The sequence below is a fragment of the Drosophila virilis genome, chromosome X (assembly GCF_030788295.1).
Source record: "Drosophila virilis strain 15010-1051.87 chromosome X, Dvir_AGI_RSII-ME, whole genome shotgun sequence".
NCBI classification, from domain to species: domain Eukaryota; kingdom Metazoa; phylum Arthropoda; class Insecta; order Diptera; family Drosophilidae; genus Drosophila; species Drosophila virilis.
The window spans coordinates 11,273,584-11,289,315 of NC_091543.1; the positions used below are offsets into that span (position 1 = coordinate 11,273,584).

At 40.8% G+C, this 15,732-nt stretch overlaps 1 protein-coding gene across 1 annotated transcript; it reads left to right on the plus strand.

Moving 5' to 3' along the window:
• Window positions 1–5,104: 5,104 nt before the first annotated feature.
• Window positions 5,105–7,075, plus strand: LOC6633626 (sentrin-specific protease 8). The gene is made up of 2 exons (XM_070210866.1): window positions 5,105–5,260; window positions 5,454–7,075. The coding sequence occupies exon 2, from the start codon at window positions 5,477–5,479 to the stop codon at window positions 6,608–6,610; it is 1,134 nt and encodes a 377-aa protein (XP_070066967.1). The 5' UTR covers window positions 5,105–5,260; window positions 5,454–5,476; the 3' UTR covers window positions 6,611–7,075.
• Window positions 7,076–15,732: the final 8,657 nt, after the last annotated feature.

Sequence of the window (15,732 nt, forward strand, 5' to 3'; positions counted from 1 at the left end):
ACCTAAAACCAATCCAAACCAGCAGCATTAACAGACGACTTGGAAATTAATCATAATAATAATAAGTGTTAAGTTAAAAATAAAACAAATTTAAGAAATGAAAAAACAAGAGAACAAAAAATGTATTAAAAAAAAGTATTGTGAAATAATAAAATATATTTAACAAAATTAAATGATATTTTTTCTTTAACTTTTCAGCGCTTGAAACTAAGAGTAAACTTGTGAATTATTAAAGTTTATGAAAATTATGAAAAATTAAAATTTTCTATGGGAAATGAAGCCAAGACACGAACCCAAATCGAACTTTAGAGATGTGGTAAAGCGGCTGCACAAATCGCTAGCTACAGGGTATCTGCTAGCCGAGCACGCCGCTTTTTGTTGTTGTTGTTGTTGTTGATTTGATGGCTTTTGGGCGCATTTTAATTGGAATGTCTAACAACAAGATTGGGCAACAATCTGAACAGGATCAGGATGGCAAAGGCACGTTTAACAATGCCAAACAGATATCAAAGCACATAAAAAGGCTTTGTTCAACTAAAAAACGAACTCGAATGCATACAAACACGAATTGGCAAATATTTTAAATTACAATTGAAACACATAAGCACATATGCATATGCATACATATATATGTACAATACATAATTGAAATCAATATTGTTACGATTTTTTTTTCGGTTGATTTTGAAATGCTTTCATTTGCTTTTATTGCCCAACGCTGGCAGCTTCCAACTGGACGCACAATATAATCATTATCAACATCATTATCAACATCATCATTATCGTGAACAGGAAAAGTTACAAAAGTTTTCAATGTCGCACAAATATGGAAAATATTTGTGTAAGCTGCTTATTCAAAAGCATCCAAAGCGGACATCAAATTCAATGTTTGTTGCAAAAAAAAAAAAAAAACAAGTAAGAGTTTCTAATCGGGAGCTCCCGACTAGGGGATACCCTGAACCCTCTTCATTCAACATCAAATGCATATATATATTTTATTTTACAAGCTTTATGTCAAGTTCGGTGACTCTAGCTCTTATTATTTACAAAAATTGACCAAAAACAGAATATCGATATCGATTTTTATCGATTGCTTGCAAACGGAGTAAGTTATCAATTAACGAAAACAAACGCGATCTGCGCGGGCACTCGGAGCACCGACATCCAAAATTTTAAGTCTCTAGCTCTTATAGGTTCTGAGATCCTTGCGTTCATACATACGGACAGACGGACGGACGGACGGACAGACTCGACTCGGCTATTGATGCTGATCAAGAATATATATACTTTCTGGGGTCGGAGATGCTTCCTTCTGCCTGATAGATACATTTGGATTTTGCACAAATACAATATACCCTTATACGCATTTTTACTGAGTTCAGGGTATAAAAAAACGAAGGAGAAAGAAAAAGAACCTGCGTTGCAAACCCAAAGGTATTTGCAAATATTTAGCTACAAATTTATATTATTCATCAACATAATAAATACAAAATAAATATCTACTCGAACTAAGCTGCTTTTCAACTAAATATTCTCAACCCTAGAGGTCCCAATTGCAATTGCTCGCATTGAAAACAAGCTGAGATATGCTTTCCACTTAACTCTATGGAAAGACGTAGTTCTTCAAACCCCAAGGGAATCATATAAGTGCTAGAAGAGTTTTCTTTTTTCTAGATAAGTCCATTTACGCTGAACCCATTGGCCGTAGAAGGCATTTCCGACTTCATAAAGTAATCTATATTATCGATCAGTAGTATCAATAGCCAAGCCGAGTCCGTTCGTATGGATGAACGCAAGGATCTCGGAACCTAAAAGAGCTAGAGACTGAAATTTTAAGCTGTAGGTCCGCCTAGTGTCCGCGCAGTATGAGTTCCTTTGCGATAGTCGATAACTTGCCGCGTTCAAAAGTAATCGATAAACATCGATAGCGACATGTTGTTTTTAAGCAAACCTCGGAAATTTCGACCTGTGTCAAAGAAATGCAAAGTTTGGTCAATAGCAAGATTGTATCTATGCCAGGTATAAGATAAAGTAGTCCGATTTTGATGAGATATGGTCTAGAATGAAACATATAAATGTTGACTTTGATCAAGATATCTGGATAATCAGAAAGGTTTTTCAAATATAAAAAAAGCTACTATTTCTTTGTCTATGACAGCTATAGGATATGGTAGTGCGATCGGCCCGATCCGACGTATGCTCTGCCTGCAACAGATGGAACAGATGGAAAGATGGAGACTAGTTCGCATAGAAAAAGACGGACAGCGGGGAAATTCGGCTGTTGATGCTGATCTGGAATATATATGTATGTCTATTCTATATGCTCGCAAATTGCGGACAATATTATAATACCGCAGACAAGAACATTAAAATGGGGCTGAGTTGCGAAAACTTTAACTTTAATTTGAGTAAAATCTAAATAATTCTATTGTAATTATTTGTTTTTATGATTGCTTTTTAACGCTCAGGCTCCACACCTGGGTCCCTTATGTGCTTAGTTTGGCTGTGCATAATCCCCAGACCCCCCTCATCCTCCACCACAATCTCTGCCCTCCCTCTCTCTCTCTCTCTTTTACTGCAGTTGCCAGGCAATTACGCTCTTTGCGCTTAATGTTATAATTGCATTTTAAGTAGCATTTGCATTTTGAGTATTTGGTGGTCAGCGCGATTTTAGCGCGGCCAACCTTAGTCGAATCTCTAATCCGTCCACAGCTGCATGCCCCACGAACCCCCCCCCCCCTCTCCCTCCCTCCCTCCATCCATCCCTCCCTCTCACCATGCTTTGACGCTCTTCGGGCCAGTTGCCACCTTTTCTGCATGCATATTAAACTTGAATGAGAGTCGCTTCCACTGCTGCGCCAGCTGCTGCTTGACAGTGTTGTATAACGTGAGACTGAGTGGAGCTTGGAGTAATGTCCATGGAATACCCTGTGGCAAGGCTTAAAAGGCTTTCCAGGTTCAAGCTTAAGTTTAACCATTTTACATATTCTTTGGCCAACAATTTCGGTTTGAATTTCGGCTTAAGTTTCGGTTGCTTTAAAGCAGAATTTCTTTCCAGTGTTTGAGGTTTCAACACAATGTCAAGCTACCCCATTTATAGTCATCTTTATACAGGGTATTGGCACGTAATATCCAAGCAGCACAATGGAAGCAAATTCAATTTTGGTGCCACAAATCGATTTATTAAAGTTTAAACAGCTGGCAAAACGAAAAACAAAAAAAACCCCCCCCCCCCCAAATGGCGTCGACTATGCCGCGTGTCGCCCAATTCCGGCCGCGGTACCAATCCGAAATGAGCCACCAATCCCCCCTCCCCACCCCCCTACCCCACCCTACCGCTATCTACCACTCTACGGCACGCAGAAGCTGTTAATTTAAATGAGCTGGCGACCAGCTCAGCCGCAGGCCATAAACAGCCTCCACATGACATTATCCAAATGGATAAGAAGATTTTCGGTCACACGGATAAGTCCATATCAGAGATACATAGATGTATGTAATATGATGTATATACATATATGCATATATATATATATATATATATATATATATATATATATATTTGTATATGTGCATATATTTATGTGTGCATGCAAATGAGTCACGCACACGCTGGTCTCTTCATAAGTATTATGCTTTCCCTTTTATACCCTGCTCGAGGATATTCAAAGTTTCTCATGAAATGTGTAGCCCATAAGGTAATATCCTGATCAGAGTAGTATCAATTGTGTCCGTCTGTCTATGCAAAGGAGCTTTCGTCAAAGTTCGGTTCTTGCATGAAATACATATTTGTTTTTTAACATAAGTAGCCTGAACAAACTTAGCCATAAGCTAGAACTTATCAATATCAGACTCTATAGCATATATGTAGGTCTATAGAGAAAATATCGAAAACATTTCAATATTTGCCTGAAATTTTAAAGCATTTCTGCATTTGGATTTGGATTTGCCCGTTCTCTGCGCATATCGTAAGGGTATTTAAGTTTCGGTGTGGCAGACAATTTGCGTAAATTCGTGTTTTTTTGTTTTTGTTTTTTTGTCTGAATGTCGCGCGTATCCTGCTCGGCGTTAATGTTATTTTTCACAGATATGTATTGCTAGGCCGAGCACATTGAACAGAGGCGCAGGGCGTGCTGCTGGTGCGGCGGGGGCGTGGCATATGAGCACGTCGCATCTGGCAAGTAAATGAAATTACGACGACGACGACGACAAATCCTTTTAAATAAATCCTGACCGCGCCGCATCGCAGCAAAAATGAAAACTGAAAGAAATGAGTTAAAATACAAACGAAATGAGCAGAAAAAAAAATGTTGACAGCCCAACCAGCGAATACCCTGTAAGCATTTAACAGAGATGCAAAAAATGCATCACTTTAACGTAAACGTTGAACTGCCTTTCAGGCCCACTGGTTCAAACCCAAAATTCCGCAGCCATTGAATGTAGCCAAATCTTTATGGGCATTATCAAAGGGGCAATTATTAATCGAAAATTTATCTGTTTCATTCAAAATAAAAAAAAAAAACATGGATGTCATCCATTCGACATTCATATAGCTTGTGCAAACCTAACCTCAAAGCATATATTGCCTTTGACAGTGTTGGTAAACATGCAACATCCAAGGTGGCAAATAAACAGAATATATGTACATAGATTGACTCTAGAGTTAACTGCGTACATATAGATATAAGGTCTAAAGATTCTGGTACCTGAAGCTGCCGCCTGTTCAACAATTTTGAGTGGTATATCGGGTGTAAGAAAGCAAGCAAATGCAATTACATTTAAATTAATTAACAGGATTTGTTATGCCAGCAGCAGCCTGTGCAATTGCTGACAGCACAGGGTGCACAGAGTGAGAGAGTGCACAGGGCGGCCAGACTTGTTTGAGCTGAGAGATGCGCGCAAATGAATAATAGAATACGCTCAAATAGAAGAAGAAGATGAGGGTTACGCATGTAACTGTACATTGTTGAGCGATATGTAAGGAAGGTCAATTAATCGATATATGCAATTGGCGAATGACAAATTCGATTAATCAAAAAGCGTAAGGCAGAAGCTTAAGCGCCAAAGATCTGGCAACGCTGTGCATTGTGCCGCCTACATGCACACACACACACACACACACACACGCACACACACGCACGTAAAATCACAAATTACAAACTACTTAGTTGTTGAAGAAGTTGTCAGAACCCCAACAAAATTCAATTTATTTGTTTGCTTTTTTCATTTGAATCCCCCTCCCTCTCTAACTGTATTTTGCGTAAGTAAACGAGAGCTAAAACTAACTGTAAATACGCGCCTCCTATCCCATAAACAATATATTTATATACATACATATATACATACATATATACATATATATATATATATGTATATGTATATGTATATATATGCATATATGTATATATATGTATATCTTCACTTGTTGTAAGCATTTGTCGGTTGATTTGCAGCCACCGCAACTTGGATTGAAAAGATGCCGCGCAATGTGCGCCAGAAGAAACGCGCCGAGCGCCGAGTGCAGGCGGCCGCTGCCACGGCTGCCGCTGCCGCCGATGAGGCGGCCAATGAGAATAGCAGCAAGCTGGTCAGCGAGCTGGACGAGCATGCCATGGGCGATGGCCATGGCGGTGACATTAACAACAACAACAACAACAACAACATCAACAACAACAGCAGCAGCAACAATAGCTTGAGTTGCAGCAACAACAACCACAATAGCCACAGCAACAACAACAACAGCTGCAGCAACAACAATTGCAACAGCAACAACAACTGCAACAACAACAACAACAACAACAGCTGCAGCAACAACAACAACAGCAACAACAACATGACAAACAGCTTAAACACAAGTAACTTGAACAACAACATTAACAACAACAGCAGCAGCAACAACAACAACAACACGGCCAGCTCGAGCAACAGCAGCAGCAGCACAAATGTTGTGCACAACAAAAAACCAAAAGCATCCCGTGCCGATCCAATATTGGCATCGCTGAGCAAAAATGCGCTACGGATGAGCGATGTGCAGCTGTTGCATGGACCCCATTGGCTAAACGATGCGATACTCAATTTCTATTTTGCCTATCTGGAGGAGGTTAAATACAAATCGAATGTTGATTTTCTATTTGTTACGCCAGAGATGTCACAGTGCATGCTCTATATGGACGATAAGGAGCTGCACGGTCTGTTGGTGGCGCAGAATCAGGCGCTGCGCAAACCTTTCATATTTATGGCATTGAATGATAGCCATTCGCGCGATCGGGGCGGGGCACATTGGTCGCTGGTTGTTGCCTCGCGGCCGGATAAGAGTTTCTTTCATTTTGATTCGTACGGTGGCGGCAATACGAATTGCTCCCTGGAGCTAATCAATAATATTAAGGATGTGCTCGATATGCAGCATGCACGCTTCCGGGGCATGCGCTGCCTGCAGCAGAGCAACGATTATGATTGCGGCATTCATGTCATCTGCATGGCCGATCAGTTGACCGACTATGTGAATCGTTATGATAGCGTTGATGGTGTCCAGCCGCTGCATCAGGATGTTATCAAGGCAAAGCGCAATCAGCTTATCAAGCTGGTCGCCTCGCTGGGTCAGCATATTTGAGGGCAGCAGCAGCAGCAACAGCAGCAACAACAACAACAACAAGAACAGGGAACACAACAACAGTTACAACAATAAAAACAACAGACAGCAGACAACGCTCACAATTTGCAACAGAAACGCATTTTCCCCAGTTTAACGCTCGCTCATTTGCACTTCGCTCAGCTGCGTTACACTGCGCACTTTACAACACTGGCACACAAGCCACTCACACACACACACACACACGCACACAGACAAACAAACAGACAGACACACACTCGCCCTCCTATCTTACTCTCTCTCTCTTGCACTCTTTGACAGTCTTGGAAAATGCGTTTTGTTTGCTCGTTAACACACACACATACACACACAAGCACACGCAGAGACAAATAATAACTGTTTTTATTGGTGCTGTATAACTAGAAATTCATTTCATGATCTCTCAAGCAGACATTAAATGTATTGATACCACATTTAAAGGCGTTCTTCATTCGTTTGTGGCATTCCAGAAAGTGAAAACTATGTGAAAGGATATTTCTAATTAACTTGTGCCATTCCAAAAAGCGAAATCGCCTTCTTAGAGCTAGAAATTTATTTCGCAGACATTTAAGATATTTTTATCCCATTTACAGACGTTTTACATTCGTTTGTGTTGTTAATAAATTAGTGTCATTCCAAGAAGCGAAATCGTACCTTCGTTTAACTAGAAATTTATTTCCTGATCTTAAAGCAGATATTATAATGTTTTAACGCAGTGTTTTATTCATGTTCTTAATTCGCTTAAGCGATTCCAGAAAACTGCAACTACTTTTAGGGACGTTGTTATCTATTCGCAGAAACGATTTCGCTTTTGTTTAACTAGGAATTAATTTCATGTTCTTTCAAGCGGACATTTAATATATTAATAGCAGATTTGAAGGCGTTTGCGCGATTCTAGGAAACGACAGCCATATTTAGAGACGTTCTTGCCTAATTTGTGACATTCCAAGGAACGGAATTACGTTCGATTAACTAGAAATTTATTTCATAATCTCTGAAGCAGACATTTTATAGATAAATACCAGGCTTAATTATGTGCTCGATTCGTTGGTGCTTTTCTAGGAAACAAGACGTACTTAACTTATTTTTGGTATTCCAGGAAGCGAAAACACTTTTGTTTAAGTGGAAATCAATTACAAGATCTCTCAAGCACACATTAAATGCATTCAAGATATTTATATTACCCTTCTGGGGTAATTAGGCAAATGCTTAAAATTGTTATAAATTCCTTCGCGACATTCCAAGAAACGAAATCTCGCGCGTTTAACTATTATTTCACTTGATGATCTTTCAAGCAGACATTATACCGCATTCTACCATTTTCTGGGCAAGTCCTGCTTCAAACGGCAAAAATTGAATGCCTTGAAACCGAATTTGAAGACGTTCTCAGCTAGTTTATGCCATTGCCAGCCACAAAATGCTGCGAATCGCTGTCAGGCAACTCTTGACCTAACCGCAATTCATTTACGTACGTATTTTCTTGCGCCAGACTTTGAAAGGACTCGCCCTCGCACATTCACAGGCGTTAAACAAATACCGCGTGCACTGTAAATACGTTTTTTTTTTTCGAGTTACGTGCTGCCGCAAATGTTTTGTTTGCCCGCTTCGGATGCTTCTCAAAGTGTAAACTCAATTTACGTGATCGAATTTCTTTCGCTCCTCTTTTTTTTTAACTTTTGCCCCAGCACTTTAGGTGTAATCAGATTCACAGCTGGTTGTGCCACCCACACACCCACAAACACACACAACAGCTTTGCCAAGGGTTGAACAACACTTTGATTGTAATCAATTTTTGTCATCTCGGGTATTCCAGTTGGCGGTTTAGTGCTTCATGGCATGAACTTAAATTGAAATTGTTTTTAATATTGATTGGATTCTTAGTTTTACGTAGAAACGCAAAGTACCAGCACTTAGGAGCTAATAAACATTTAAGTTTAGCTCAATTCAGAATAAATATGTAATGCATAGCCTTTATTTATTATTCAGCTAGATATTAACCATTTGATATGAAGAATTTGCCAATTACAAATCTTTTCGAAAAGTCTAAAACTTAAGGCGCTCTGTTACGCCTCTTGGGTATTCAGTGTAGCTGCTAGCCTTGCTTACTTTTCAGTCTACGCGACCTGCATAAACTATTCTAGAAGCTATCTGTGTATCAATATATATAACTGCTATAACCCCAAGAGATTTGCTCGAAAACAGAATATCTACATATATCAATTGTTATCGATTGCTTGGGAACGGGGCAAGTTATCGATTATCGCAAGGAAACTCGAACTGTGCGGGCATTACGTTTCTAAAATTTCAAGTCTCTAGCTACTATAGGTTCTGAGATCCTTCATATACACGAACGGACGGACAGACAGACGGAGACACTCGACTATTAAAGCTGCACGAATACATTATACCCTTTTAACGCCATGTTCAATGGGTGCAGGATAAAAATAGCAAATCAATTTCCTAAAAAAAAAAAGAATACGCTATTTCATCGCAGCTCAAAAAGAAAGTGAGTACAGCTACAATAAGTACTCGAAATGTCAAATGATTGTTGACATTAAGGGTATGCCAGCAGTCGGCAATGCCACAATTTTGGCATATCACAGCTAAAAGTAATTAATTCTTTGATTTTACATTTCACATAAAGGGCATGCATGATTATGCAAGAGAAACACATTCAGCCCAGAGAATATATATTTATATATATATATATTTGTGTGCATATTCCTAACAGCATCGATTCAGACAGAAGTCTGTACAAGCCAGAGAATCGGGCAATTGAAACTAAGCTAATCGGAGTTTCTTTAGAATGAACGATAGCTCGGCTTGTTTGCAAGAAATCGATAAATATCGATGTTACACCCTATCTCATAGGTTTTAAGAGCTAGAGACTAATCTAACACAGATTGTGCCCAAAATGATGTTTGCCTTTAAGTGTGAATTTCGTATTGGCAGCTCAGCGCTAAATACAGGGTATGTATGCGTCGGATGCTGCCAATTGGGCAACTTTGACCGGCTTACGCTTATTTACTGCATGCGTCATTTGCCTCAAAATGGGGCAACGCGTGTTGCATGGCTCTGTTGCTATTGTTTTATTGTTAGTTTTGTGGGGTTTTCTTTTCTTTTCTCTCTTTCTCTCTTTTTTCTTTTTTGTGTTTGCTCGTTAACGATTTTTATTGTATTTATTTTGCACTTCATAGACGACCTGCCTGAAGCAACCGGCTACTCAAAGTGTGCCACAGATTAAACGAGTGAGTGCGCGTGTGTTTGTGTATTTGAAGAGCACTCCAGGGTAAGCAAACACGCACACAGAGACAAACCGCTGAATAATGTGTCGTGCAGCTGTGAATAACTCGTTGTTGAGTACGAGTTGGACCTTGAGTACGAGTTCGAGTGCGAGTACTCGTTACCGACAACTGGTTACTGATGCTGGGGCTTCCGGGCAAGATGCCGTCGGGCAACACGATACAGCAATTAAGTTGGTTTAGTTTCGATTTGCAGCAACAGGTTTCTCCACAAAGCTGATTCGGTTAACAGGCTCAAGGTCGGATAATACAGTTTGTGACAGGCCGCAAAGATCCTGGCTGTCGCACACAAGTCAAAGATGTATGTGTATGCCACAAAAAGATATAGTTAACGGCCTTGCCCGTATCAAGTTTTGTGCTTCAAATTTTTAATTGAACCTTTTCAGCCCGTACTGTCTTGAGCCCCACGTCTTAAGTTAAATTATAATGTTTGTAATTATGTACTTACCTGCAAATGCACGTTGATTTCATCGTCATCTATCAGTAGGCCGGAGATAAACTTTTCTATAAACACATTCCTGAAAGAAAAGAAAAGCAGAGATAATGTTTAATTGATTAAAGACGCAGCATACTACGCAGCAAACCTTACATGAATTTGTGAGAATCACGTAGTAAAGCAACATACACACACACATATATAAATACATTCATGCATGCATGTATTCAAATACATACAGGCCAACATGCATTCATACGAGTGTAATAGATGTTACTTTTAGTATAAATGAATTAGACATACTTTAAAATACGTACCCGTTTTGGGGGCCACTGCCTGATCCAATGTTCTGCTCTGGACCAGCTGCCGTCTTCAATATTAATACCGTCTCCTCTTGGCTTGAAGTCGGCTCTTCAAATATTAATGCCGTCGTCTTATCTATAGTTTAACCATCCTTTATTTTAAACGCTGTCGCCTCTTGCACAAGCTACTGTCTCCTCTATAGTTTAAGCTGCTGCCTTCTTTAAAATTGAAGCCGCTTCCTCCTAAGTTAAAGCCGCTTCCTCCTAAGTTAAAGCCGCTTCCTCTTATGTAAAAACCGCCGTCTCCTCCAAAGTCGCCATCTCCTATTGTCCAAGCTGCTGCTGCCTCCTGCTGTGTTGAAGCTGCCTCCTCAACTTGAAGTGAAGTCTATGAGACCTACTTGAATCCATGAGAATCGCAATCCTCTACAGTTTAAGCTGCCGTCCTCTTCAAAATTGAAGCCGCTTCCTCCCAAACTGAAACCGCTTCCTTCTAAGTTGAAGCCGCTTCCTCCTATGTAAAAGCCGCCGTCTTCTCCAAAGTCGAAGCCGGCATCTCCTCTATTGTCCAAGCTGCTGCCGCCTCCTGCTGTTTGTAAGCCGCTTCCTGCTGTGTTGAAGCCGCTTCCTCCTAGGTAAAAACCGCCGTCTCCTCTATTGTCCAGGCTGCTGCCGCCTCCTGCTGTGTTGAAGCCGCCTCCTGCTGGGTTGAAGCCCCCAAGTCCATGAGACCTACTTGAATTCATGAGAATCGCGTAGTAGGGCCTGCATATGAACATATAAAATATAAGCATACCATATATAAATTTACACTTATACATGCATACACACATACAGATGGTATATACATGCAAATATACACTCATATTCGCATACATATACTCATGCTTACAAACATACACACACACTCCCACATATACATACACGCATATGCATAAACACATTCATACATACACGCTTCATAATACATACATATGTATGTACACACATCAATGCCTACACATATTAATGCACATGCATACACTAACTTACATACACACACAAATATAGAAACATGTATACACAAACATACAAATACATACATACATACAAGTTTATATCCATATGTACCCACATACATACTTACATACACAAGTTCAAACACATACATGCATACATCCTCACATACATACATACTTACATACACACACAAACATGCATGCATGCACACATAAATACTCACATACATACATACACAAATTCAAACACACATATGTACATACACACAGACACACAGACATACATACATGGACATGCACACATACATACACACACACACACACACACACACACGCACACACACACACACACACACACACACACACACGCACACACACACACACACACCCGCACACACACACGCACACACGCATATACATACAGACACTAGCATTTTCCACGTAGGAACGGACGAAACTTATTACTGCCCATTAAACGTGTGATCAGAGGGCGTGGATTTTGCGTAAGATACGTTTCAAGTGAATTTTCATAAGGATCCTTGAGTATGAATTTAAGCCTTCAGCTAGCAAATCTTTGACATCCAAATCTAAAAGTGTGAGACACCAGTCTAATTCCAGTTATCAGTTACCATATGTGATAGAATTGCACGCTAATACGAGTTTTTCGACAATTCCACCCGCAAGCGTGGAATAATTACGGAATATAATTCTATGATACTGTTTTGCTTGCAACTTAATCGGCCTAAAATTTGATTGCGAAAAGTGCAATTCCTTTTTGTGCAAATAGGGAATCGAAAATTGGCGGTTGGAAGTATTGGGCTTAAGTTTATTTGCGAAAATCTTTATGGAAATGCACTTAAGACGTGTCTCAGACGTTTCGCAAAATCCACACCTCTTGGTCGAAGGTTTTATGGGCGCAGTAATAAGTTGCGTCCGATCAAAGCTCTGTTTAAGGACTTAATAAAGATGTGTTTCAGCGTAAACTGAACCCAGGCAAAGCCGAATAATATCCGGTAATAAAATATGTGAATTGAGATAAAAAAAAAAAAAAGAAAAGAGGAAGCAGCAGCTGTGTGACACAAGCGTCGCACTGGCTGCTGCCGCAATCACAGCTGGTGTCCCCAGTTGGGCACCGATTTCGCTTTGGCGTTGCCTCTGCCTGGCTTTCTGGCTAATGAGCCATGAGTCAACAAAAGCGCACAGCATCGAGGCAAACAGAGCACCACAGCACCCACATCATCCACCCAACCACACACACCCTGCCGTGTGTTGTGCATTGTGCTAAAATATTTATGGCATACACTAAAGCCAGCCGAGTCCGCTCGGTCACCCGCATTGCGTGCGCTTCACCCAGGCACAGGCACTGGGCGAATCAATCAATTTGCTTGGGCAAACCTCCGAGCAGCATGTGACAAGGTGGCAGCAGCTACTACACAACACACCTGAGCTGAATGTATCTAAGTGTGTGTGTGTTTGTGTGTGTGTGTGTGTGTGCGGGCCAAGTGGCGTCTCACTTGACTTTAAAATGACATCGAGCTGTCTGAAGTAGCTATCGTTTGCCAACCCTCCCCTTTCTCGCCTTTCCATGTGTGCATGGCTGGGAAAATAGATAGCAGCAGCAGCAAATGACAACGACGCTGCCGCTGGCTTCTGTTTCCATGTTGCGGATGTGGGAAAGCATTTGAGTATGGCTGCCAGCTGTCTGCTACACTGCAAGAAATTCTCCAGCATATTCATTCGATTACACTAAGGCTCCATGACAAGTGGCAACCCTGTATGCCTATCGATAACAAAGCTCAAGTCTGCCTTAAATAATATTATGCTTCTGTTTAATTTTCTCGATAAATCCAATGCCTCTGTAATGGGGTTTACCTCCTGGTAAAGTATTCCGATTCTTGCGATTCGCTGTGTCAGGTGGCAGCCCCGTGTGCCTATCGATAGCATGGCTCAAAGCTGTTAAATATAACATCAAATGATTCTACTTGCCAAGTGGCAACACTTACTGCAGTTCCATGTGCCAAGTGGCAACCCTATGTGCCTATCGATAGCACACATCTTTGTCGCAGCTCAATTCTCTTTAAGATATTATTATCAAGCTATTGTTAACCCTTTGCATTCTCTCGGTGTAGCCAGCACCTCTCTAGACTGGCGAATGAATCAAGCACAGCGCAACAGATGTGCGTAGATGTGAAATATGTTTGAGCTACGCCACAAACGGTATTAACAAATGCAGATACTTAACATAACCTCAAAATATATCGTACAACACGTGCGATAACTTTTAGCCAGCGGTAAGTTTATTGCTAGCTTTGGTTTACATTTAAACTTCAGTTAAATTGGGAATAGTTGTAAGAAATGAGTTCCCATAATAGCAGAAAAATTGAAATAAATCAAAGAAAACGTAAAGATCTTCGATTTCCGCGCTTTTTCCACATCTGCGTGCGGATTTTCCTAGCGTCCTACGTACTGTACTTCAGCTCTTCAAGTCTCATCAACTATGCTGCTTAGTTAAAGTACTTCGAAAGAAAAAAAACAAAAAACCAAAAAAAAAAAGAAGATAGGCAACAGCTGGAAAAGTTTGCACTCATATCGGGCACTATGGGTATTCTCCTATGGGTATTGCCCGTTGCCAGTTGCCTTTTCAAGTAGTTGGCTTCAAATTGCACGCAGGCAAAGACGTTCGGCCCATGGGGCCGTCCACTCCACTCCACTCCCCATTCACAAGCAGAGCCAAGGACATTTGAGGCAATGGCTCGTCCTGTTGACTTTAACAAAAATTTATGTTGTTTACTTCGAAATAAGCATACAAGAGGCGTCGTCACGAGAGATGCTGGGCTCCCCGGCCAATTCCATGCTGACTGAGACTCTGCCATCGCAACGGAATCAACAGCGGCTCACAGCGGGCAACACAATATGCAGGACCCACACACACACACACACACACACACACACACACACACACACACGCACACACACACGCACAGAGGACTGTGACTAATGCCAATGCATTGCAAGTGCAAATCGAAAGATATATTGAGCATTATTCTCGCATTTCTACAATTCGCAAAGTCTCAGTGCCAATCAAAAACAAGTGAGCGTGCTTTAGTAGGGTATGCCCAACTAGAGCATACCCTGTGTGGCCAGCAACCTGTGCAAATAGCGTTCTTCAATAACTCAGCTGTTTCAAGTCCAAGACTTTTCGAACTCTCAGCGCCTAAAGCTGGCATACAAATATGTGCCTATACCAAGGCGCAAGACTCTGAATACTGATCAAGAATAAATACATATATATTTGATATATTGAAAGATGTCTCCTTATAAGCACTTCCCGTGAGAAAATTGAAACAGTTTTTGGTGGTGTAAAACAATATCAAGAGCTGAGCGCGAGGTGATTTACGTGTTAGTTGGCTTAACTTTTGAAATGGGCGGGGCCCCTCCCCCCCTACCCTCTGCCCAACTACACACACACACACACACAGTTGTGCGTAATGGGTATAGAATTGATTTGGGGTTCTGTGCGTGCACCTTCAATTAGGCAGCGATTTGGTCGAGATTTGTGCGCCTGAAGGCAGGCAACACAATTGTAAATAAACACAACAAATTCGATTTACACACAGAAAAAGAAAATAAAAACAAAACAAAACACAAAAACCCAAAAACAAAAAACGAAAAGAAAATACATTTTAAATTCCATTCAACAGAAATATAATCAAGCAGCCGAACAAAAAGAAATATGAATACAATGCGTTCGTTTTCGCTGTGCCGGAAACATTCCCGAAAACACTTTCGGCACATTTTGGCCACAAAACGAACCGCCAAAAGTTGTGACCATGAGATGGCCTATACTCAGCGTGAGGCTGTAATTCGAACTGAGTTCTTTTCAGCTGGGTGCATTTAATGCATTTTTTGACTAAGATCGGCTTCTCTTGTCCGATCCTTGCGGAATTCTCAGGGCATAAATATGACATGCGAATGTGTGCAGTTGCCAAAAGCTATGACCTCCATGAGTAACATAAGTAAGCAAAGTGAGAATCTACTTTGCAGGAAAAGAAAAACAAAGTCGCAG